General features: G+C 43.0%; 1 protein-coding gene and 1 long non-coding RNA gene across 2 annotated transcripts in view; both read left to right on the top strand.

Moving 5' to 3' along the window:
• Positions 1-22,310, top strand: part of LOC127931308 (uncharacterized) — a 97,531-nt gene extending 75,221 nt beyond the window's left edge. Inside the window, exons 9-12 of the mRNA XM_052523338.1 lie at positions 7,000-7,149; positions 7,198-7,557; positions 7,606-7,707; positions 21,794-22,310. Of these exons, the coding sequence (XP_052379298.1) occupies positions 7,000-7,149; positions 7,198-7,557; positions 7,606-7,707; positions 21,794-22,232 (1,051 nt within the window). The 3' untranslated portion in view covers positions 22,233-22,310. The remainder of the gene's footprint in view (positions 1-6,999; positions 7,150-7,197; positions 7,558-7,605; positions 7,708-21,793) is intronic.
• LOC127931469 (uncharacterized) lies at positions 5,749-6,880 on the top strand. Its single transcript, XR_008141327.1, has 3 exons — positions 5,749-6,282; positions 6,512-6,559; positions 6,794-6,880. It is a non-coding gene; the product is annotated as an uncharacterized LOC127931469 (long non-coding RNA).
• Positions 22,311-25,133: the final 2,823 nt, after the last annotated feature.

Below are 25,133 nucleotides of genomic sequence, written 5' to 3'. Positions count from 1 at the left end.
TAGTCATCCTGCGACATCCCCCTTCATCCAGTGGTATCCATGGCCAGAAAAGATTGAATCCGGGCTTCTCACACCTCTTCATTGTGATTTGAGGGATTATTATTGGATTACAGACAAAAGGAGACAACCGGGCCCTGGAGTTATTTACGTATCAGCTGCTTCCAGAGGAGGATGAGATGAGCTCTGGCATTCTATTTCTAGTTCTATGGCTGAGACCTCAGCTACCAAGAACTGATATCAAGGGGGAAGGAAGAGAGAGAGAGAGAGAGAGAGAGAGAGAGAGAGAGAGAGAGAGAGAGAGAGAGAGAGAGAGAGAGAGAGAGAGAGAGAGAGAGAGAGAGAGAGAGAGAGAGAGAGAAGAGAGAGAGAGAGAGGAGAGAGAGAGAGAGAGAGAGAGAGAGAGAGAGAGAGAGAGAGAGAGAGAGAGAGAGAGAGAGAGATCTATTTCACTTTCTTTGGCAATGTAAACATGTTTCCCATGCCAATAAAGCCATTTGAATTTAATTGAGAGGGAGACAGAGACACAGAGAGAGAGAGAGTGAGAGAGAAAGAGGCAGACAGAGACAGAGAAGGGGGGAATAAAAAGAGTGAGGGAAATAGAAAGAAGGACAGAGATAGATGCCCAGAGAGAATCGACTTACAGTCATGCAGGGAGGAGAGGAGAAGAGAGGAGGAAAGGGAGGAGAGAGAGGAATAGGAGAGGAGGAAAGGGGGAGAAGAGGGAGGAGAGGAGATGCGGAGGAAAGGGAGGAGTAGAGGGAGAAAAGGGAGGAGAGAGGAGAGGAAGGATAGGAGGAGGAGAGGGAAGAGAGGAGGAGGAGAGGTAGGAAAGGGAGGAGAGGAGAGGAGGGGGAGAGGAGAGGGGGAAAGGGAGGAGAGGGAGGAGGGGTAGGATAGGGAGAAGAGGAGGAGTAGAGCTGGATAGTAGGGGAGGAGGAGAAGAATGAGAGGATAAGGAGAGGATAAGGAGGAGAATAGAAGGAGGAGGAGGAAGAGGGAGGAGAGGACATGGAGGAAGCACACATTCACATACACACAAATAGACAGGCATTTACGTGCACACCAGTGGTGGTCGGTGACGTTTCAGATTAGGGAAGACAATATATTTTTTAAGAACATTACCTTTTTCTATTACAGCATATTGGATGACTGTCATTCATATTCCATTCACCCAGCTCGATGTAACAGCGATAGGTTTAGGATAATACATGATACATAATTTTTCTATACAATTTCTATATAATTTTTCTGTACCCGTCATGAGGTTGCTACAAGCTAGGCTAATGAACGTTTAAAATGTACACAGGTCGAGAGAAAAAATACAGTAATCAAGGTGACAGACAGTGACACATTCAATACCACCTTGCACACTCTTGCTTGTATCTAGCAGGTGATCTAGGGTGTCATCATTAGCACAATAGTTGCAAACGAGAGTTCAGGTATGTTTATCCTGTTTTGCTCCGTTTGCTTTCGTTTAAGAAACGTTCTTCAACAGAATTGGCGGAATGAATACACTCCCGATAACACGCAAACACAGTTCACTTTCATTGCAGCCACGTACAAACAGCATGAACATTTTGCTCGTTGTATAATTCCTTCTCACATATACACACTCTCCTCCTCTTACCTTTTCCATTGGCTTGTGGACTTCAGTGTACAACACATCAGCTGTGACGAGGTGAGAAAAAACATTCTAAGCCAAACTTTCGTATCATAACCGCTAACCGCAGCCTACATTGTTGTCCCCGTATTAGCTAACAACGTTAGTACACCATAGTTAACATAGCTACTAGAACTAGCGCATTAGTAAACCCACTACAATCATGCAGTACAGTGTACAGTCAGCAAGACATTTTGCAGTTACACCGGCGGGCACCGGTGGCAATACATTTATCAAACCTAAAGCGTACCTTGACTTGGAAGAGTTCCGGTGTTGGATAGCCATAGCCAGCTAGCTAACATAGCATCCCTCTCTGTTGGAGCCAGGTGTTTCAGTAGGCTAATCTAGCTAGCTGCATTCGCTAGCCAAGTGAAAGTGAAATAAATACAATGAAATATAGCTAGATCTCTCTCGCTCTCGTGCTTCTCTGTCATTTTAAAGCAATGTATATATTCAAAACTGTTAAACTTTTGTCATTCTCTCTCTTTGAGTCAACTACTCACCACATTTTATGCACTGCAGTGCTAGCTTTATTCTCTGATCCTTTGACTGGGCGGACAACATGCTGCAAGAGCTCTGATAGGTTGGAGGTTGTCCTCAGGAAGTTGTCATAATTACTGTGAAGTCTATAGAAGGGGTGAGAACAATGAACCTCCTAGGTTTTGTATTCAATGTATTTGTAGTCAAGATAAACTAGCAGTCCTCTGGGTACAATATGGTGTTGCAAAGCACTGTGTTTTAAACAATTATTCGGTGACGTGAATTTATTTAGGATTAGTTTTATCTAAAAAGGATAATTTTTTCAATGTTTCATTATTTTTATGAATTTCACTGAGTAGGATGGTCCTCCCCTTCCTCCTCTGGGGAGCCTCCACTGGTGCACACACACATTCACTCATATATATACACACACACACACACACATGGATTCCTTTTGCATAAAGAGTAGAGTACATACTTACATATAATCCCTAGTAATAAGTATGAGAGCCTGATGAGCCAAAAAGTGCACATTCAGCTGCAGTCAAACACACAGACACCCAGTTGATCCAGTCAACTGCAACCTACTACTTGACAGTTATTTTTGCATTTATCCTTTTCTAAAGAGCTGCACAGAATCTTATATCTTCTCCTACTTTAGACAGATACTCTAACATTAGCAACATTAGCAACTCTAACATTAGCAAAAATCAGTGTACTTTAGATAGATACTATTTTATTTATTAACCCTTATTTTACCACATAAATTGACTGAGAACACATGTCTCATTTGAAGCAATGACCTGGTGAATAGTTACAGGTGAGATTAATGAGACGATTGTAAACTGGGGATGATTAAGTGGCCATGATGGTATGAGAGCCAGATTGGGAATTTAGCCAGGACACCAGGTTTAACACCCCTACTCTTATGATAAGTGCCATGAGATCTTTAATGGCCACAGAGAGTCAGGACACCCGTTTAACATCCCACCCAAAAGACAGCACCCTAAACAGTGCAATATCACCAATAAATTGGGATATTTGTTTTGACCAGAAGAAAAAGGGTGCCTTCTACTGGTCTTCCAACACCATCTGGTCTCCCATCTAGTGAGAGACCAGTACCAACACTGCTTAGCTTCAGAGACAGCAGACCAAATGATTATGTTAGGTGATTGCCTAACACAGAAAAACACAGCCAATTTTTCCAGCCAAAGAGAGGAGTCGCAAAAATCAGAAATAGAGATCAAATGAATCACTAACCTTTGATGATCTTCATCAGATGACACTCATAGGACTTCATGTTACACAATACATGTATGTTTTGTTCGATAAAGTTCATATTTATATCCAAAAAACTCAGTTTACAATGGCACGTAATGTTCAGTAGTATCTTGCTTCCAAAACATCCTGTGGTTTTGCAGAGAGCCACATCAATGTACGGAAATACTTATAATAAACATTAATAAGAGATACATACAAGTGTTACACATTATAGATGGGGAATTATGGGAATTATAGATCCACTTCTCCCACCTCTTTAAGGAATACCTAGGATAAAGTAATCCTTCTCCCCCCTTAAAAGATTTAGATGCACTATTGTAAAGTGGCTGTTCCACTGGATGTCATAAGGTGAATGCACCAATTTGTAAGTCGCTCTGGATAAGAGCGTCTGCTAAATGACTTAAATGTAATGTAAATGTTAATGCAACCGCTGTGTCAGATTTGTAAAAAAACTTTACGGAAAAAGCACACCATGCAATAATCTGAGTACAGCGCTCAGACACAAAAACAAGCCATACAGATACCCACCATGTTGTGGAGTCAACAGAAGTCATAAATAGCATTATAAATATTCACTTACCTTTGATGATCTTCATCAAAATGCACTCCCAGGAATCCCAGTTCCAGAATAAATGTTTGTTATGTTCGATAAAGTTAATAATTTATGTCCAAATACCACCTTGTTGTTCGTGCATTTAGTTCAAAAATCCAAATGCATGAGGCGCGATCACTAGGTCCAGATGAAAAGTCAAAAAGTTCCTTAACAGTCCGTAGAAACATGTCAAACGATGATGTTTTTAACATAAATCTTCAATAATGTTCCAACCGGAGAATTCCTTTGTCTTTAGAAATGTGATCAGCTCATGGCAGACTCTGATTGAAAGAGCTCTCCTTCTCTCCCCCTTCACAGTAGAAGCCGGAAACAAGGTTCTAAAGACCGTTGACATCTAGTGGAAGCCTTAGGAAGTGCAATATGAGCCCATAGACACTGTATATTCGATAGGCAATGAGTTGAAAAACTACAAACCTCAGATTTCCCTCTTCCTTGTTGGATTTGTTCTCAGGTTTTTGCCTGCCATATGAGTTATGCTATACTCACAGACATCATTCAAAAAGTGTTAGAAACTTCAGTGTTTGCTATCCAAATATACTAATAATATGCATATCTTTGCTTCTGGGCCCAAGTAGCAGGCAGTTTACTCTGGGCACCTTATACATCCAAAAAATACAGAATAATACAGTAGAGAAAATATATATTTAGTGTGTGCAAATGAGGTATGATGAGGTAAGGCAATAAAATAGGCCATAGTGGCAAAGTAATTACAATATAGCAATTAAACACTGGAGTGATAGATTTGCAGAAGATCAATGTGCAAGTCGAGATACAAAGGAGCAAAATAAATTAATACAGTATGGGGATGAGGTAGATGGATGGGTTATTTACAGATGGGCTATGTACAGGTGCAATGATATGTGAGCTGCACTGACAGCTGGTGCTTAAAGTTAGTGAGGGAGATAAGGGTCTCCAGCTTCAGTGATTTTTGCAGTTCGTTCCAGTCATTGGCAGCAGAGAACTGGAATGAAAGGCGGCCAAAGGAGGAATTGGCTTTGGGGGTTACCAGGGAAATATACCTGCTGCAGTGTGTGCTGCGGTTGGGTGCTGCTATGGTGAACAGTGAACTGAGATAAGGCGGGGCTTTACCTAGCAAAGACTTTTAGATGAACTGGAGCCAGTGGGTTTGGCGATGAGTATGAAGAGAGGGCCAGCCAACAAGAGAGGTTAGACCTGGGTAGAAATGTGTTTTGTAGTTTCAGCTTTTCAAACGCTAGAGGTAGTTGAAAATATTTTTTACGATCCCCATTAGCCGATGTCAATGCTGAAAACTAGTCTTACTGGGGTCTGACAACTAGGCAATTTACATATGTTAATGCTTTAAGTGTGTTTGTGCATCTGTTAATAATACACACAAGTAGTAGGTCACATGGGGGAGAGGCATTGAGCAGTTGCTTTGTTTTTTTAAACCCGGTTTGCTTTTCTCTTGCGTTATATGGAAGGGAGTTCCATCCAAACATGGCTCTTTGTAACACTGTGCATTTAGTTTTCTGGATTTGGGTACTGAAAAGACCCCTGGTGGGGTAAGTGTGTGTATGTTGACTGTGCAAACAAAGAGGAATTAAAACAAGAAATGCAGTCAACCTTTCCTCAACTACCAGAAACAAAGGAAAACAAATCTGTTTCCACAAGTGGTGTGACCCACAATCCCTTTTCGTCCAGACCCAGTCTGTCCCTAATCAGCAAACACATGGTACGCAGAAGAGAAAACCACATTTAAAAGACAAGGCATTTGGGAAGTAAATTGTTTATTGAACAAGTCATGTAAGAATAGCAGGAACACCAGGACTAATCAAAATCATAGCCGTACAACCTAAGTGTCAGCAATATTGTCCAAAACAGAAGTACATTCTAGTCGTATGGTTTTGAAAACAATTCATACCATTGTAGTGTTCACCCCTGTAAACAATTTGCATAACGATGCACAAGTGAAGGAGATCCTCATTTCAAACAAGCGCACAATTCCTCACCTCAGTTACCTTTGCCCATTTCTTGAAATGGAGGCACAGTAACAGGGGAAAGACGATTAAGGAGTTGGGCAAACCAAATTATGATCTCCCTATCTAGCTTGTTGAGGGGTCGGGCCGTCTGTTCAAGGTCGGTCGTCGATCCTGCAGATGCATTTTTAGCAGTTGACGAGACATGGTTGGCAGTTGCTTCAGCTGAGGCGCGGGGGCCGGCCGCTTCTGACGAGACATGGTTGGGAGTTGCTTCAGCTGAGGCGCGGGGGCCGGCCGCTTCTGCAGAGGTACGGTTGGCAGTTGCTTCAGCTGAGGCGCGGGGCCGGCCGCTTCTGCAAAGGTACGGTTGGCAGTTGCTTCAGCTGCAGAGGCACGGTTGGCAGTTGCTTCTGCCGAGGCGCGGGCCGCTTCTGACGAGACATGGTTGGCAGTTGCTTCAGCTGAGGCGCGGGGCCGGCCGCTTCTGCAGAGGTGGTTGGCAGTTGCTTCAGCTGAGGCGCGGGCCGCTCTGCAGAGGCACGGTTGGCAGTTGCTTCTGCCGAGGCGCGGGCCGCTTCTGCAGAGGTATGGTTGGCAGTTGCTTCAGCTGAGGCGCGGGGCCGGCCGCTTCTGCAAAGGTACGGTTGGCAGTTGCTTCTGCCGAGGCGCGGGCCGCTTCTGCAGAGGCACGGTTGGCAGTTGCTTCTGCCGAGGCGCGGGCCGCTTCTGACGAGACATGGTTGGCAGTTGCTTCAGCTGAGGCGCGGGGCAGAGGTACGGTTGGCAGTTGCTTCAGCTGAGGCGCGGGCTTCTGCAGAGGCACGGTTGGCAGTTGCTTCTGCCGAGGCGCGGGCCGCTTCGGACGAGACATGGTTGGCAGTTGCTTCAGCTGAGGCGCGGGGCCGGCCGCTTCTGACGAGACATGGTTGGCAGTTGCTTCAGCTGAGGCGCGGGGCTGGCCGCTTCTGCAGAGGTGGGTTGGCAGTTGCTTCAGCTGAGGCGCGGGGCCGGCCGCTTCTGCAGAGGTACGGTTGGCAGTTGCTTCTGCCGAGGCGCGGGCCGCTTCTGCAGAGGCACGGTTGGCAGTTGCTTCTGCCGAGGCGCGGGCCGCTTCTGACGAGACATGGTTGGCAGATGCTTCAGCTGAGGCGCGGGGGCCGGCCGCTTCTGCAGAGGTACGGTTGGCAGTTGCTTCAGCTGAGGCGCGGGCCGCTTCTGACGAGACATGGTTGGCAGTTGCTTCAGCTGAGGCGCGGGGGCCGGCCGCTTCTGCAGAGGTACGGTTGGCAGTTGCTTCTGCCGAGGCGCGGGCCGCTTCTGCAGAGGCACGGTTGGCAGTTGCTTCAGCTGAGGCGCGGGGGCCGGCCGCTTCTGCAGAGTTATGGTTGGCAGTTGCTTCAGCTGAGGCGCGGGCCGCTTCGGACGAGACATGGTTGGCAGTTGCTTCAGCTGAGGCGCGGGGGCCGGCCGCTTCTGACGAGACATGGTTGGCAGTTGCTTCAGCTGAGGCGCGGGCCGCTTCTGCAGAGGTACGGTTGGCAGTTGCTTCAGCTGAGGCGCGGGGGCCGGCCGCTTCTGCAGAGGTACGGTTGGCAGTTGCTTCTGCCGAGGCGCGGGCCGCTTCTGCAGAGGCACGGTTGGCAGTTGCTTCTGCCGAGGCGCGGGCCGCTTCGGACGAGACATGGTTGGCAGTTGCTTCAGCTGAGGCGCGGGGGCCGGCCGCTTCTGCAGAGGTATGTTTGGCAGTTGCTTCAGCTGAGGCGTGGGCCGCTTCGGACGAGACATGGTTGGCAGTTGCTTCAGCTGAGGCTCGGGGGCCGGCCGCTTCTGACGAGACATGGTTGGCAGTTGCTTCAGCTGAGGCACGGAGGCCAGTAGCTTCTGCAGAGGTATGGTTGGCATTTGGACCCTGCATCACAATTGCCAGGGTATTGTGGCCAGTAGCTTTAGCATTTGGACCAGACACCACACTTGCTTGGGATCCAGTTGGTTCAGGTCCAGTGTAGGCAGGATGCCTATAAGCATCACCTAGGAAACAAGGTGTTAAGGTAAAATGCCAGCCTTAAGCTATTGGAACTAGACGGATTTTAACTGAAGTAGTGTAAACAAAAACGCACCTTGAAGTGTAAAACACTTTATCCCTCCAATTAGCAGGCAACAAAGCCAAGAAACACTACAAAACATTTAAACAGTTAAACACAAACTACCAGTGACAACTTTAAGACAAGGTAAACCAACCAGATGAATACATTGACAAACTAACCTCAAAGAGAGTCCAAACGTCACAGCCATGTTAGTGAGCTAAACCACAACCGTATTCAGAACTAATGCTAGCCAGACACCCTGCCAGAATATCCCTGTTGCAATGTCTAACAGCTGTTTTGGTTGCACCTCATAAAGGAATCCCAGACCCTTCTTACCTGAATGACTAATTATGTACAGGTGTCAACCAATGAACTTAATTTCAATTGGTTCAATTTCCCAATTGTGATGAGGTGCTCTTGATTTCATGCAGCTGGTGTGCTGGAGGGTGGAGTTTACACATCATGGACCAATCTGTCGGTTTTAAAGAGTGAACTCTACCCACCCATTCCAGATTGAGCCAATTGTTTTTCAACAGGAGTCATCCGTTGACGTATGGTGAACAACAGAGTTGAATGTACGACAAAAAAAAACGTTTTACAGAAAAACAGACAATTGATGAATGAATATTCAAATTCATAGATGTTCATATATCTGTAGCTGCCAAATTCTGATGTTTTTCCCACTAAATTGGTCTTTTCACCAATCAGATCATCTATTTTGCCCATAACGTGGGGCAAAGGATCAGAGGTGGGCTGCCTGTGCAAACACAGCCTGTGTGGCTGGTACGAAACAGACAATAATGGAGTTTATCGCTGCTTCCAAACAGACTTCAGTCTGACAGATCTTACATTGCCTTGATAGGTATTTTAAGTATCAGCTAACCACATCATATGTCAGTGGATGACACAGTTGATGATGTCAGTGGTTTTGACCAATCACATCAGATGTTTTCATGCCAGATCTTTTCACATCAGATCTTTTTCAGAGCTGATTGGTCAAAAGATTAATTAGTGAAAATAATATCAGAATTGGGGTGCCTTCATAAATGCAGCCTTTGAGGGAGTTTTACTAACCTGAGCTGCGTTGCACCGGTTGGTGATGTGAACGGGCAAAAGCAGTGAGGGAGGAGCGCCCTTCTCAAATCGTACAGTCAGTGGTGTAATGGAGGATATACGCAGGTGTACCACTTTGTTTTCAGTGGACATTTCATTTACTCAATTCTTAATCCCCATTGATGTTTATCAAATAAGTAAAGTGGAGATTAACACTGTATCAATTCATAAGACGGAAAGGATGACGGAACGAATCAGAATGTTCACCTTAAAATGTTGAAAAACTATTATTTCTTCACATTTTAAGCGCATGAATGTGTACACGGCGGTAGACCTATACAGAATGTTCTAAAATGCAAATCCTTCTAAAATGTACACCGCACCAGAGGAGGCTGGTGGGAACAGCTATAGGAGGACATGGTGACATGGAAAATAAAATGATTGTGGACTTCAGGAAACAGCAGAGGGAGCAGCCCCCTATCCACATTGACGGGACAGTAGTGGAGAGGGTGGAAAGTTTTAAGTTCCTCGGCGTACACATCACGGACAAACTGAAATGGTCCGCCCACACAGACAGCGTGGTGAAGAAGGTGCAGCAGCGCCTCTTCAACCTCAGGAGTCTGAAGAAATTCGGCTGGTCACCAAAAACACACAAACTTTTACAGATGCACAATCTGCCGGTAGGGCTGTATAACCACCTGGTACGGCAACTGCTCCGCCCACAACCGTAAGGCTCTCCAGAGGGTAGTGAGGTGTGCACAACGCATCGCCGGGGCAAACTACCTGCCCTCCAGGATACCTACACCACCCGATGTTACAGGAAGGCCATAAAGTATATCAAGGACAACAACCACCCGAGCCACTACCTGTTCACCCCACTATCATCCAGAAGGCGAGGTCAGTACAGGTGCATCAAAGCTTCTATCTCAAGGCCATCAGACTGTTAAACAGCCATCACTAACATTGAGTGGCTGCTGTCAACATACTGACTCAAATCTCTAGGAGGAATTCCATTCCAGCCATTAAAATGAGCCCATCCTCCTATAGCTCCTCTACTGCACCTCACATTTGAGCAGTTTCATTTACAGATATTTGGACAGAGATGGTAAAATCCTTTACAGCTCAGACACACCGGTAGGATTGTCTAATATTTGCTTGCCGATTAGTATTTAACACCTCCGAAAATTGTCGACAGTCAATCTCTTTTATGTTCACACAGAAAAGATTGTAACGTCTTCAACCACTCAGCCTTGTTAAAAATATTCCAAACCAGAAGGTAGCGTTTGTTGGCATTGCATGTCCGTTTGTGTTGCTTTTTGGTCCAGTCAATGTTAGCTAGCTGTGCTGGTGTTGTAGAAAGACCTTGTTGATACTAGTCAAATGGCCACAGCTAGATAAGTAGCTAGCAAGATGACGAAGAAACAATTTCATCCACTCTCCATAATTGCATACATAGATGCTCACCGCACCATTAGTTTCATATGAAGTGTGTGTGACTGACTTGCTCAGTGGCTAACTAATAAGATGGTGTACATTATCAAACCTAACAAAAAAAATCATTCTTCAAACACAAAACTCTTAGCTAGACATAAAATATATAAAGACTTGATATCGAAAATTAAAAATGTTTTATGCAACGTTGTGGTTTTAGGTAGAACAATTCTGATGAAAATTGCCCTCTTTTTTTTCTTGTCACTCCCCCACGTGGAGGTTCGTGCTCTCTCATTGGCTCAAAGTCAAGTTGTCAGTCAAAATCAGGTTCATCCATACAGAGTAGGAATGTATTTTGTTCTAGCATGATAAGGAATGGACTCATACTGTAATAAGTACCTAGCCACACTCTGTCCGCAGTCAGACAATGAATGCTAGACATTGAAGGAACGTTGATTTGAACAACAAAAGAGCACATATGAGTTTATAAAATATTTCCCTCAACATTTCTATGGTAGTATTTTGGCTTGTCTACTTTGAAGCAAGGTAAGACATGCCTCATAATATGAAGAAAAGAGGTCAAGGTTTCAAACAATTAAGAAACAGATCAAATATAGAGATAGTAATGATAGACCTAACTGTCTTCTGATAGATGGAAAGGCTTTCCCAAAAACCTCCTCTATTAAATGTTAACTAGCTACATAGTACCTACCCGTCAGAATGATATCATGACTACTTGCATCAATCAAGTGGCCTTTTGTTCTGCAAACTCCATCTCATGTGCTACAGAAACACTGCTAACCAAACAGTACTCTGTGCCTGCTCACTTGAATTAAAGGGTTGACTACACTAAAGAAATCACATTTTCATACAATTTTCCCAGACATTAAAGGCGGTCTCCTGATTTTAAATTTTTTTGTGTGTACTTCCAATGTTGTTGTTTTTATATTAAGAAAGTGTGACCTTGAGAGCATAACCATGAACATTTAAAAAATGCTTCTACAGGTCTCAAAAAGCAAAATGAACATGACAAGGCCTGAATTAACTGTAAAAGGCCTTGAAAATAAAAAGCTTGTGGTACGCTCAGTGGTCCATTGACACTTCACAGAGCTACGCTTGTTTTTGTGACAAATATTTTTCAAAGAACAGTAATTTTGCATTAATATGAACAGCATATGTTAATATTTACATGTGTCGTTAAATAGATAACTATCTCACCTCTATATTGTTTTATGACCTCTTGATGCTAGAAGAAAGATGACGAGTTCAACGGTGAGTCTGTCAGGTAGTCTTAATTCTGACAGGGCATCCAGTTTAACTCACACGATGACATAGACACGAGTTTCAATAGTAGAGGTAATATTTAATTGTGGATATAAACATAGTTGTAATACATTTAATTGCTATTAATGATTAAGACACATGCGTCCTCAGAAATACGACCCCGCCAAGCCGCACTACTTCTTGACACCCGCGCTCTTAACCGGAAGCCAGCTGCACCAATGCGTTGGAGGAAACACCGTTCAACTGATGACTGAAGTCAGCCTGCAGGTTCCCGGTCAACCACAAGGAGTCGCTAGAGTGCAATGAGCCAAGTAAAGCCCCCCTCCTGGCCAAACCTTCCCCTAACCCGGACGATGCTGGGCCAATTGTGCACCTCCCGGTCACGGGCAGTTGTTACACAACCTTGGATTAAACCCGGGTCTGTAATGACGCATCAAGAAATGTGATTCAGTGGCTTAGAGACCAGTTGGTCATTTTCTGTCCTCCATTGATTTAGTCACTGTAATTTTGGCAATCCTACAAGTGTAGAAACTCCCAAAATGTTTAAACTTCTCCAGGCACCACTACACACTGTGTACGGTAATCTGTGGCGCTCAGTCATGTTGTCAATGGAAAATCCCAAAAACATACATCATCTGTTTTCCATGTTTCAAGTTGTGTTAGTTGTATGTACAGAATACATATGGTGTACACCATCCACTAAAATTCTTACTTGCAGGTTCCTTCTCGACAATGCAACAACTAATAACATATAAGAATACAACCATAAAGTAAATGGCTCAGTAGAAAGCAAACAAAGCAGTTAACTAACTTCTAACAGACCCTCCACCAACCCCCAAATCCCTTCCTAACCCAGTCCAACCTCAGTGACCCTACACTTCAATCTTTACCTCTCTTCAACATACTTACAACAATATAACAACACATTGTCCAATGTTTCATCAACCATACAATCCAGACTCAATCCACATGTTTGCGAACCAGATGTAATGACGAGGTTAATGTACAATGCTCTAAGTGCAAACCAGCAAACACCAGCTCTCCCTTCCTAATCTAACTTTTGAATCTTGTTCCACCGAACTTTCTTTGGAGGGCATATAAATTCCGGTCCTTGTGCTTAGTCTCATCTCTTCTGCCACACATCTATCAACATGGCTCTGATCTTACATTTAGCCTCACCTCTACCCAGTAGAACACCCACTGGAGGGCAACTATTATCGCCAACATTTACACTGAGTATACTCACAATTCATCCGTTAGTCTTCTATATATCTGCACATCAATTTCAGGAACGTAAACGCCTGCTCCTGTGCGCCCAATATCTGGGTCCTTGGAGCCATCTGTGAAAATTGGTAAAAAAGCGTAAAAAGACATAGATCAATATAATTGTCAACCAGTTTCACTGACTTATGTGTCCTTTTCTCTACCAAGGTTAGATCAACAACAGGGTCTGGGAGTAACCATGGAGGAACATCCCCTATGACATCCCCTATCCCTTATGACCACAAACGGGTCAACCTCTGACTCCCTCAAAACACTCACATCAGCAAACTTTCCAACTGTCCAACCAAAACCACTACCTTGTCTAGTAGCATATTCCTAACATTCATCTAGAACAGTAGCAGTGGGATGCTCAACCTCACATCCTTTGTTGATTTAAATGCACCAATACATATCCTTTGTCATGACGTGAATTTCATTTATGTGATGACTGTCATTTATTTAATCCACTATGTTTAATTGTTAACACGTTTAAATGAACTAATTAGGAATTTGGGGCAGCGCGGAAGAGGTTGTTTAACAAGTTAACAAGTTTCGATAACAGTCACTTATTAACCTCTTGAAACTAGGGGGCACTATTTTTATGTTTGGAAAAATAACGTTCCCAAAGTAAACCGCCTATTTCTCAGGACCAGATAATAGAATATGCATACAATTGACAGCTTAGGATAGAAAACACTCTAAAGTTTCCAAAAGTGTCCAAATATTGTCTGTGAGTTTAACAGAACTGATATTGCAGGCGAAAGCCTAAGAAAAATCCAATCAGGAAGTGACTCGTGTTTTGAAACCGTTGTGTTCCTATGCACCCCTATTGGCCAATGAAAGGGATATCAACCAGATTCCTTTTTCTACATATTCCCTACAGCATTTTGATGTTGAAGAATGAGCGTAAATGACTACATTGCGTAAGTGGCCAGCTGAGGGCTCGTGACCGCCATTTCCGGTGGATTTCTCGACATAACGTGACCAACAAACAAAAGAGGGGATATACTGTGTTCAATACCGGAGGAAAACAATGTGTTGTGAGATTTCAGGTCACGCGCCTCCAACAAAGATTACACTTCCCTCGTTCTGAACAGTGCTACTTCGTCATTTCTCAAAGGAAAAACCGCAACAAATTTCTAAAGACTATTGACATCCAGTGGAAGCGATAGGAACTGGAAGAAAGTCGCTTAGAAATCTGGATTCCCGATTAAACCCATTGAAAAGAGAGTGACCTAAAAAAAAAATCTGAATGGTTTGACCTTGGGGTTTCGCCTGCCAAATAAGTTATGTTATACTCACATACATGTTTCAGACAGGGTTAGACACTTCAGAGTGTTTTCTATCCAAATCTACTAATAATATGCATATCTTAGCTTCTGGGCCTGAGTAGCAGGCAGTTTAATTTGGGCAAGCTTTTCATCTAAAATTATGAATGCTGCCCCCTACCCTAGAGAAGTTTTTTTTAAACTACTATAAGGACACCAATAGTAAGAAGAGACTTGCTTGGGCCAAGAAACATGAGCAATGGACATTAGGCTGGTGGAAATGTGTCCTTTGGTTTGATGAGCCCAAATGAGTCCACAGCATTCTGCAGCGATATGCCATCCCTTCTGGTTTGCGCTTAGTCAAACTATAATTTGTTTTTCAACAGGACAATGACCCAAAACACACCTCCAGGCTGTGTAAGGGCTATTTGACCAAGGAGATTGATGGAGTACTGCAATAGCTGACCTCAACCCAATTGAGATGGTTTGGGATGAGTTGGACCGCAGAGTGAAGGAATAGCAGCCAACAAGTGCTCAGCATATGTGGGAACTCCTTCAAGACTGTTGGAAAAGCATTCCAGGTGAAGCTGGTTGAGAGAATGCCAAGAGTGTGCAAAGCTGTCATCAAGGCAAAGGGTGGCAACTTTGAAGAATCTCATATAAAATATATTTAGAATTGATTAACACCGTTTTGGTTACTACATTATTCCATATGTGTTATTTCATGTCTTCTATTATTCTACAATATAGAAAACAGTAATAATAAAGAAAAACCCTGAATGAGTAGGTGTGTCCAAACTTTTGACTGGTACTGTACACTGAAAAACTATAAACACAACATGCAACATTTATCAAATTTACTCTGTGATAGTTCATATAAGGAAATCTATGGATTTCATATGACTTGTTCCAATCCAATTGTTTTAATCAGGGCAAGGTGACCGGAAACATGACCGAATACAAACAATGAATCCCTACGCAATTCAATCAAACAAGCTAAGTGTCAGTATAGAGACAAAGTGGATTCGCAATTCAATGGGTCAGACACGAGAGGTATTAGGCAGGGTCTACAGTCAATCACGGACTACAGAAGAAAAACCAGACCAATCGCGGACCACGATGTCTTGCTCCCAGACAGACTAAACAACCTCTTTGCTCGCTTTGAGAACAATACAGTGTCACTGACACGGCCCGCTACCAAAACGGGCTCTCCACTGCAGCCAACGTGAGTAAAACATTTAAACATGTTAACCCTCGCAACGCTGCAGGCCCAGACGGCATCCCTGGCCGCGTGCTCAGAGCATGCGCAGACCAGCTGGCTGGTATGTTTACGGACATATTCAATCAACCCTTATCCCAGTCTGCTGTTCCCACATGCTTCAAGAGGGCCACGATTGTTCCTGTTCCAAAAAAAGCTAAGGTAACTGAGCTAAATGACTACCCCCGTGTAGCACTCGCTTCCGTCATCATGAAGTGCTTTGAGAAACAAGTCAAGGACCATATCACCTCCACCCTACATGACACCCTAGACCCACTCCAATTTGCTTACCGCCCCAATATGTCCACAGACGACGCAATCGCAATCACACTGCCTTAACCCATCTGGACAAGAGGAATACCTACGTTAATCCCACCACAGTGTCCGATTTCAAAAATGCTTCACGACGAAAGCACACCAAACGATTATGTTCGGTGAGTGCCTAGTCACAGAAAAACACAGCCATCTTTTCAGCCAAAGAGAGGAGTCACAAAAAGCAGAAATAGAGAGAAAATTAATCACTAACCTTTGATGATCTTCACAAGATGATACTCATAGGACTTCATGTTACACAATACATGTATGTTTTGTTTGATAAAGTTCATATGTATATTCAAAAATCTCAGTTTACATTGGTGCGTTATGTTCAGTAATGTTTTGCTTCCAAAACATCCGGTGATTTTGCAGAGAGCAACATGTACAGAAATACTTCGAATAAACATTGATAAAGATACAAGTGTTATACATGGAATCATGGATCCACTTCTCCTTTAATGCAACCGTCGTGTCAGATTTCATAAAAACTTTACGGAGAAACACACCATGCAATAATCTGAGTACAGCGCTAAGACACGAAAACAAGCCAGACAGATATCCGCCATGTTGTGGAGTCAACAGAAGTCAGAAAAAGCATTATAAATATTCACTTACCTTTGATGGTCTTAATCAGAATGCACTCCCAGGAATCCCAGTTCCACAATAAATGTTTGTTTTCTTCGATGAAGTCCATCATTTATGTCCAAATACATCCTTGTTGTTCGTGCATTTAGTTCACAAATCCAAATTCATGAGGCGTGATCACTAGGTCCAGACGAAAAGTCAAAAAGTTCCTTAAAACTTCTTGATACTACCCATCCCGGGTCCGGGAGCGTAATCATCAACTGACACTAATTAGCATAACGCAACCGACATAAATATTACTAGAAAATATTCCTATTCATGAAATCACAAGTGATATATATTGAAACACAGCTTAGCCTTTTGTTAATCACCATGTCATCTCATATTTTGAAAATATGCTTTACAGCCAATGCAAGACAAGCATTTGTGTAAGTTTATCGATAGCCTGGCATAGCATTATGCCTAGCTAGCAGCAGGCAACCTGGTCACGAAAATCAGAAAAGCAATCAAATTAAATTGTTTACTTTTGTTGAGCTTCGGATGTTTTCACTCACGAGACTGCCAGTTAGATAGCAAATGTTCCTTTTTTCCCAAAATATTATTTTTGTATGCGAAATAGCTTCGTTTGTTCTTCATGCTTGGCTGAGAAATGGACCGGAAATTGCGGTCACTACAATGCCGAAAAATATTCCAAATTATCTTAATAATATCGACAGAATGGCAAACGCTGTTTATAATCAATCCTCAAGGTGTTTTTCAAATATCTATTCGATAATATATCAACCGGGACTGGTGGCTTCTTAGTAGGATAGAGAGAAAAAATGGCCGCATTTGTCCTTTACGCACAAAACACTCTGAGAGACTTCAGCTGACCACTGACGCAATGTTGACGTTCATTTTTTAAAATAAAAGCCTGAAAATATGTATTGTGACACTAGACACATTAGGGAAACAATAGAAAAAGGAATCTGGTTGATATCTCATCCACTACTCAATAGGGACGCATAGGAACGCAGAGCTTTCTAAATAAGAGTCCCTTCCTGATTGGATTTTTCTCAGGCTTTCGCCTGCAATATCAGTTCTGTTATACTCAGACAATATTTTTACAGTTTTGGAAACTTTAGAGTGTTTTCTATCCTAAGCCGTCCATTATATGCATATTCTAGCATCTTGACAAAATAGCCGTTAACTTTGGGGACGTTATTTTTCCAAAAATGAAAATAGTGCCCCCAAGATTCAAGAGGTTAACAGTCCGTAGAAATAAGCCAAACAATGTATAGAATCAATCTTTAGGATGTTTTTAACATAAATCTTCAATAATGTTCCAACTGGAGAATTCCTTTAAAAATTCATTGGAACGCAGCTACCTCTCACGGGAGCGCGCGTGATCAGCTCATGGCAGACACCTGATTGAAGTAACTATTTTTGTCTCCCCCTTCACAGTAGAAGCCTGAAAGCCTGAAACAAGGTTCTAAAGACTGTTGACATCTAGTGGAAGCCTTAGGAAGTGCAATATGACCCCATAGACACTGTATATTCAGGCAATGAGTTGAAAAACTACAAACCTCAGATTTCCCACATCCTGGATGGATTTTTTCTCAGGTTTTTTCCTGCCATATGAGTTATGTTATACTCACAGACATCGTTATACTCACAGAAATCAAACTTCAGAGTGTTTTCTATCCAAATATACTAATAATATGCATATCTTAGCTTCTGGGCCCGAGTAGCAGGCAGTTTACTCTGGGCCCCTTATTCATCCAAGCTACTCAATACTGCCCCCCAGCCATAAGAAGTTTAACCTCTTACTCCTACCCGACACGCAGGCGTCCCATCTAGACATCTGAAAATGCAAATGCTCTACGCTAAATGCTAACAGCACTCGTTAAAACTCAAACGTTCATTAAAATACACATGCAGGGTACTGAATTAAAGCTACACTCGTTGTGAATCCAGCCAACAAGTCAGATTTTTAAAATGCTTTTCGGCGAAAGCATGAGAAGCTATTATCTGATAGAATGTAACACCCCAAAAGACCCGCAGGGGATGTAAACAAAATAATTAGCATAGTCGGCGCTACACAAAACGCACAAATAAAATATAAAACATTCATTACCTTTGACAATCTTCTTTGTTGGCACTCCTAGATGTCCCATAAACATCACTATTTGGTCTTTTTTCCGTTTAAATCGGTCCATATATAGCCTAGATATCGATCTATGAAGACTGTGTGATCAAGGAAAAAAACATTGTTTTTTAACGCAACGTCATTTTTTTAAATTAAAAAAGTTGACGATAAACTTTCACAAAACACTTCGAAATACTTTTGTAATGCAACTTTAGGTATTAGTAAACGTTAATAATCTATCAAATTGATCACGAGGCGATGTATATTCTATAGCTGTACGTCTGGAAATAATGTCCGGGTAAATCTCAACCAAAATATCCGGTTGGAGACCGGAAGAAATGCGCTGCCTTGTGTCTGTTTGACCAAGAAACAAATCGTAGGCAAATGACAAGACTGTTGACATCGTGTGGAAGCTGTAGGTTTTGCAACCTCGGCCCCATTTAATGTGGTTCACATTCAACAATGGGTTCTAGTGGCGCATGGATATATTTTCCCATTTTCAGTGATCAGATTTTCCTGCGCTTTTCAATGAAACGCACGTTCTGTTATAGTCACAGCCGTGATTTAACCAGTTTTCTAAACGTCTGAGTGTTTTCTATCCACACATACTAATCATATGCATATACTATATTCCTGGCATGAGTAGCAGGGCGCTGAAATGTTGCGCGATTTTTAACAGAATGTTCGAAAAAGTAGGGGGTAGGAGTAACAGGTTAACTAAGACCCCTTGTCACAATGATTAATCTAGCTAGGTCTAAGACCCCTTGTCACAATGATTAATCTAGCTAGGTCTAAGACCCCTTGTCATAATGATTAATCTAGCTAGGTCTAAGACCCCTAGACATAATGATTAATCTAGCTGAGCCTAAAATCCATTAACATAACAAGTGCAGTCAGATCAGTAGCGTAGTTTAATTTATTTTTATTTTTATTAAACCTTTATTTAACCAGGTAGGCTGGTTGGGAACAAGTTCTCATTTACAACTGAGACCTGGCCAAGATAAAGCAAAGCAGTTCGACACATACAACAACACAGAGTTACACATGGAATAAACAAACATACCAGAATAATACAGTAGAGAAAATACAGTAAAATATATACAGTGTGTGCAAATGAGGAAAGATAAGGGAGGTAAAGGCAATAAAATAGGCCATAGTGGCGAGGTAATTACGATATAGCAATTAAACACTGGAGAGATAGATGTGCAGAAGATGAATGTGCAAGTAGAGATACTGGGGTGCAAAGGAGCAAAATAAATTAATTAATACAGTATGGGGCTGAGGTAGATTGATGGGTTATTTACAGATGGGCTATGTACAGGTGCAATGATCTGTGAGCTGCACTGACAGCTGGTGCTTTAAGTTAGTGAGGGAGATAAGGGTCTCCAGCTTCAGTGATTTTTGCAGTTCGTTCCAGTCATTGGCAGCAGAGAACTGGAATGAAAGGCGGCCAAAGGTGGAATTGGCTTTGGGGGTTACCAGTGAAATATACCTGCTGCTATGTTGACCAGTGAACTGACATAAGGCGGGGCTTACCTAGCAAAGACTTGTAGATGACCTGGACCCAGTGGGTTTAGCGACGAGTATGAAGCGAGGGCCAGCCAACGAGAAAGTACAGTTCGCAGTGTTGGGAAGTAGATGGGGCTTTGGTGACAAAACAGATGGCACTGTGATAGACTGCATTCAATTTGTTTAGAGTTTGAGGCTATTTTGTAAATGATATCGCCGAAGTCAATGATTGGTGGAGTCAGTTTTAAGAGTTTGTTTAGCAGCATGAGGGATGCTTTGTTGCAAAATAGGAAGCGTTCTAGATTTGATTTTGGATTGGAGATGCTTCGTACCATTGGAACACATAAATGGACTGTGCTATGATTTGCAGTCACTCCCTCTGTCCTGTTTCTTTCATATTGATTCTGTATTGTTGAGGAAAGAGCTTGCAAGGAAGCATTTCACTATATCATTTACACCCAGTGTCCAGACCTGTGTGGAAAAGTCTTGTAATTTATTTCAGCTTTTCAAATGCTTAAAGGTACTTGAATATATATTTTGGGATCCCCATTAGCCGATGTCAATGGCGAAAGCTAGGCTTATTGGGGTCTGACAAAAATAAACGCAATTTACATATGTTAATGCTTCAAGTGTGTTTGTGCATCTGATACACACAACCAGTGGGGGAGAGGCATTGTGCTGCTTTTTTCTTTTTAAACCCAGTTTGCTGTGCTCTTGCGCTGTGGAATGGAGTTTAATCCAAACATGGCTCAATATAATACTGTGCGTTTAATTTGTTCTGGATTTGGGGACTGTGAAAAGACCCCTGGTGGCATAAGTGGTGTATGTTGACTATGCAAACAATGAAGAATTAAAACAAGAAATGCAGTCAACCTTTCCTCAACTACCAGAAACAAAGGAACACAAAAAAAAAAACAATCGGTTTCCACAAGTGGTATAATCCACAATCCCTTTTCCTCCAGACCAAGTCTGTCCCTAATCAGCAAACATATGGTAAACAGAAGCCCACATTTGAAAGACACAGCATTTTGGAAGTCAAATTGTTTATTGAACAAATCATGTAAGAGTAGCAGGAACACCAGGACACATCAAAATCATAACCGTACAACCTAAGTGTCAGCAATATTGTCCAAAACAGAAGTACATTCTAGTCGTATAGTTATAAAAACAATTCATACCATTGTAGTGTTCACCCCTGTAAACAATTTACATAACGATGCACAAGTGAAGGAGATCCTCATTTCAAACAATTACATTAATTTGTACAATTCCTCACCTCAGTTACCTTTGCCCTTTTCTTCAAATGGAGGCACAGTAACAGGGGAAAGACGATTAAGGAGTTGGGCAAACCAAATTATGATCTCCCTATCTAGCTTGTTGAGGGGTCGGGCCGTTTGTTCAAGGCCGGCCGTCGCTGCAACAGAGGCACGGGAGCCGGCGGCCGCTTCTGCTGGGGAATGTTTGACAGTTGCTCCAGCTGAGGCGTGGGGGCCAGCCGCTTCTGCTGAGGCATGGTTGGCAGTTGCTTCAGCTGAGGCACGGGCCGCTTCCGCAGAGGCACGGGAGCCGGCGGCCGCTTCTGCTGAGGAATGTTTGGCAGTTGCTTCAGCTGAGGCGTGGGGGCCAGCCGCTTCTGCCGAGGTATGGTTGGCAGTTGCTTCAGCTGAGGCGTGGGGGCCAGCCGCTTCTGCCGAGGTATGGTTGGCAGTTGCTTCAGCTGAGGCGCGGGCTGCTTCTTGGTTGGCAGTTGCTTCAGCTGAGGTGCGGGCCGCTTCTTGGTTGGCAGTTGCTTCAGCTGAGGCATGGGGGCCAGCCGCTTCTGCTGAGGCGCGGGGGCCAGCCGCTTCTGCTGAGGCATGGTTCGCAGTTGCTTCAGCTGAGGCACGGGCCGCTTCCGCAGAGGCTCGGGGGCCGGCGGCCGCTTCTGCAGAGGTATGGTTGGCAGTTGCTTCAGCTGAGGTGCGGGCGGCTTCTTGGTTGGCTGTTGCTCCAGCTGAGGCGCGGGGGCCAGCTACTTCTGCCGAGGTATGGTTGTCATTTGGACCCTGCGTCACACTTGCCAGGGTATTGTAGCCAGTAGCTTTAGCATTTGGAACAGACACCACACTTGCTTGGGATCCAGTTGGTTCAGGTCCAGTGCATGCAGTGCATGCATCACCTAGGAAACAAAACATTATGGTAAAACACCAGCCTTAAGCTATTGGAACGAGACGGATTTGAACTGAAGTAGTGTAAACCAAAAACGCACCTTGAAGTGGAAAACACTTTATCCCTCCAATTAGCAGGCAACAAAACCAAGAAACACTACAAAATTCACACAGTTAAACACAGAACAACCAGTGAGAACTTCAAGAAAAGGTAAACCAACCAAACAAATACGTTGAAAAACTAACCTCAAATTGAGTCCAAAAGTCACAGCCATTTTAGTGAGCAAAACCACAACCGTATTCAGCACTAATGCTAGCCAGACACACTGCCAGAATATCCCTGTTGCTATGTCTAACAGCTGTTTTGGTTGCACCTTATAAAGGAATCCTAGACCCTTCTAACCTGGCTGGCTAATTATGTACAGCTGTCAGCCAATTAACTTCATTTCCATTGGTTCAATTTCCCAATTGCGATTAGGTGCTCTGGATTTCAGTCAACTGGTGTGCTGGAGGTGGAGTTCCCACATCATGGACCAATCTGACAGTTTTAAAGAGTGAACTCTACCCACCCATTCTGTACTGAGCCAATTGTTTTTTAACAGGAGTTGTTGTTTTAGTGCATGAATGTGCATACGCCGGTAGGCCAATGCAGAAGGTTCCAAAATGCAGTTTACGTTTTACGTTGAGCACCACACCAGAGGAGGCTGGTGGGAGGAGCTCATTGTAATGGCTGGAATGGAATCAATGGAACGGAGTCAAACATATCACACATAATGGGAACTCTGTTCCAACAATTTCATTCCAGCCATTAAAATGAGCCCATCCTCCTATAGCTCCTGTACTGCACCTCACATTTGAGCAGTTTCATGTACAGAAATTTTGACAGAGATGGTAATATCCGTTATAGCTCAGACAAACCGGTAGGATTGTCAAATGTTTGCCTCCCAATTAGTATTTAGCACTTCCGAACAGTGTCGGCAGTCAATCTCTTTTATGTTAACACAGAAAAGATTGTGAAGTTGTCAAACACTGAGCCTTGTTAAAATTCTCCAAACCAGAAGGTAGCATTTGTTGGCAATGCATGTCCATGTGTGTTGCTTTATTTTCAAGTCAATGTTAGCTAGCTTTGATGGTATTGTAGAAAGACCTTGATACTAGTCAGATGGTCACAGAAAACTAGATGGCTATCGTTTAACCATCTAAATGGTTACCATGATTCGCTAGCAATAGGCTTCACTCACCAACCCTTTTGTTTCATATGAAGAGTGTTTGTGACTGCCTTGCTCAGTTAGCAAGCTAACGTTAGCTAGCTAGATAGCTAATGAATAAACAAGTGTACATTATCAAACCTAACAAAGAATCCTTCAAAAACAAAACTCTTAACTAGACAAAATATATGAAGAATTGCTCTAGAAAAAAACAATTGATTATGCAGCTTTATTGTTTGAGGTTTAACAATTCTGATAAACTGTTATTTTTTTCCAGCAAAGGAAGCAGTGTGTGCAAAGTTTCAGATTGATCCAGTGAAGCATTGCAGTACTGGACAAAATGTTGTATCATGTCTCCCCAAATGTGCCAAGTTGATACATTTTCAAGTACATAACTATAGAGCAGTGGTTCTCAATCCTGGTCCAAAGGGGTGCACGTTTGTTGCCCTAGCACTACACACATGATTGAAATCAACAACTCCTCATCAGACTTTGATGATTTGAATCGGGTGTGTAGTGCTCTGGCAAAGACAACAAACTGCACCCCTTTGGGTGCCCAGGATCAAGATTGAGAACCAAGAGAACATACAAAAAGGATATGGTAATACAAATTTAAGTTTAAACACTCCCAGGAATGTCATGCATAATGGATCATTAGTTTATACACTAACTTTCACACATCTAGATGGTCAGCCAGGGTGGGTGTTGAGCCAGAGACAGCAGGGGTTCAGACTATAGAACCCAGTTCCTACATTTGAATATAAAAATGTATTTTATCAAACAAAACTATGCTAAATTCTATCTGTGGGACATGGTTGCCATGATATCTCCAGTGTTCAGTTGCTCAGATAGAGATGAGGGTGATATCCTGTGTTGGTTGTTGTTAGGACTGCTGCTCCAGTTTCAACTGTTCTGCCTTATTATTATTCGACCATGCTGGTCATTTATGAACATTTTAACATCTTGGCCATGTTCTGTTATAATCTCCACCCGGCACAGCCAGAAGAGGACTGGCCACCCCACATAGCCTGGTTCCTCTCTAGGTTTCTTCCTAGGTTTTGGCCTTTCTAGGGAGTTTTTCCTAGCCACCGTGCTTCTACACCTGCATTGCTTGCTGTTTGGGGTTTTAGGCTGGGTTTCTGTACAGCACTTTGAGATATCAGCTGATGTACGAAGGGCTATATAAATACATTTGATTTGATTTGATTTGATTTAACGGTTTCTCCCCTCCATGGGTGGGGAGACCTCCTTCCCTGTTATCAGTTCCACAGTGGTTACAAGTTGAATGCCACAGTTCCTTGTCTGTTAAAACTTCTCTAGGGTAGGGGGCAGCATTCGGAATTTTGGATGAAAAGCATGTCCAAATTCAACTGCCTGCTACTCATCCCCAGAAGATACGATATGCAAATCATTAGTAGAGTTGGATGGAAAACACTCTGAAGTTTCTAAAACTGTTTGAATCATGTCTGTGAGTATAACAGAACTTATGTAGCAGGTGAAACCCCGATAACAAACCATTCAGATTTGATTTTTTTGAGGTCATTCCCTTTTACATGAGGTTTCATTGGGAATCCAGATTTCTAAGGGACTTGCTTGCACTGGATGTCACCAGTCTCTAGAAATTGG

This window comes from Oncorhynchus keta, chromosome 8, assembly GCF_023373465.1.
Source record: "Oncorhynchus keta strain PuntledgeMale-10-30-2019 chromosome 8, Oket_V2, whole genome shotgun sequence".
Lineage (NCBI taxonomy): Eukaryota > Metazoa > Chordata > Actinopteri > Salmoniformes > Salmonidae > Oncorhynchus > Oncorhynchus keta.
The sequence above is the reverse complement of the archived record's forward strand: the minus strand, read 5'-3'. Positions and strand labels throughout refer to the sequence as shown.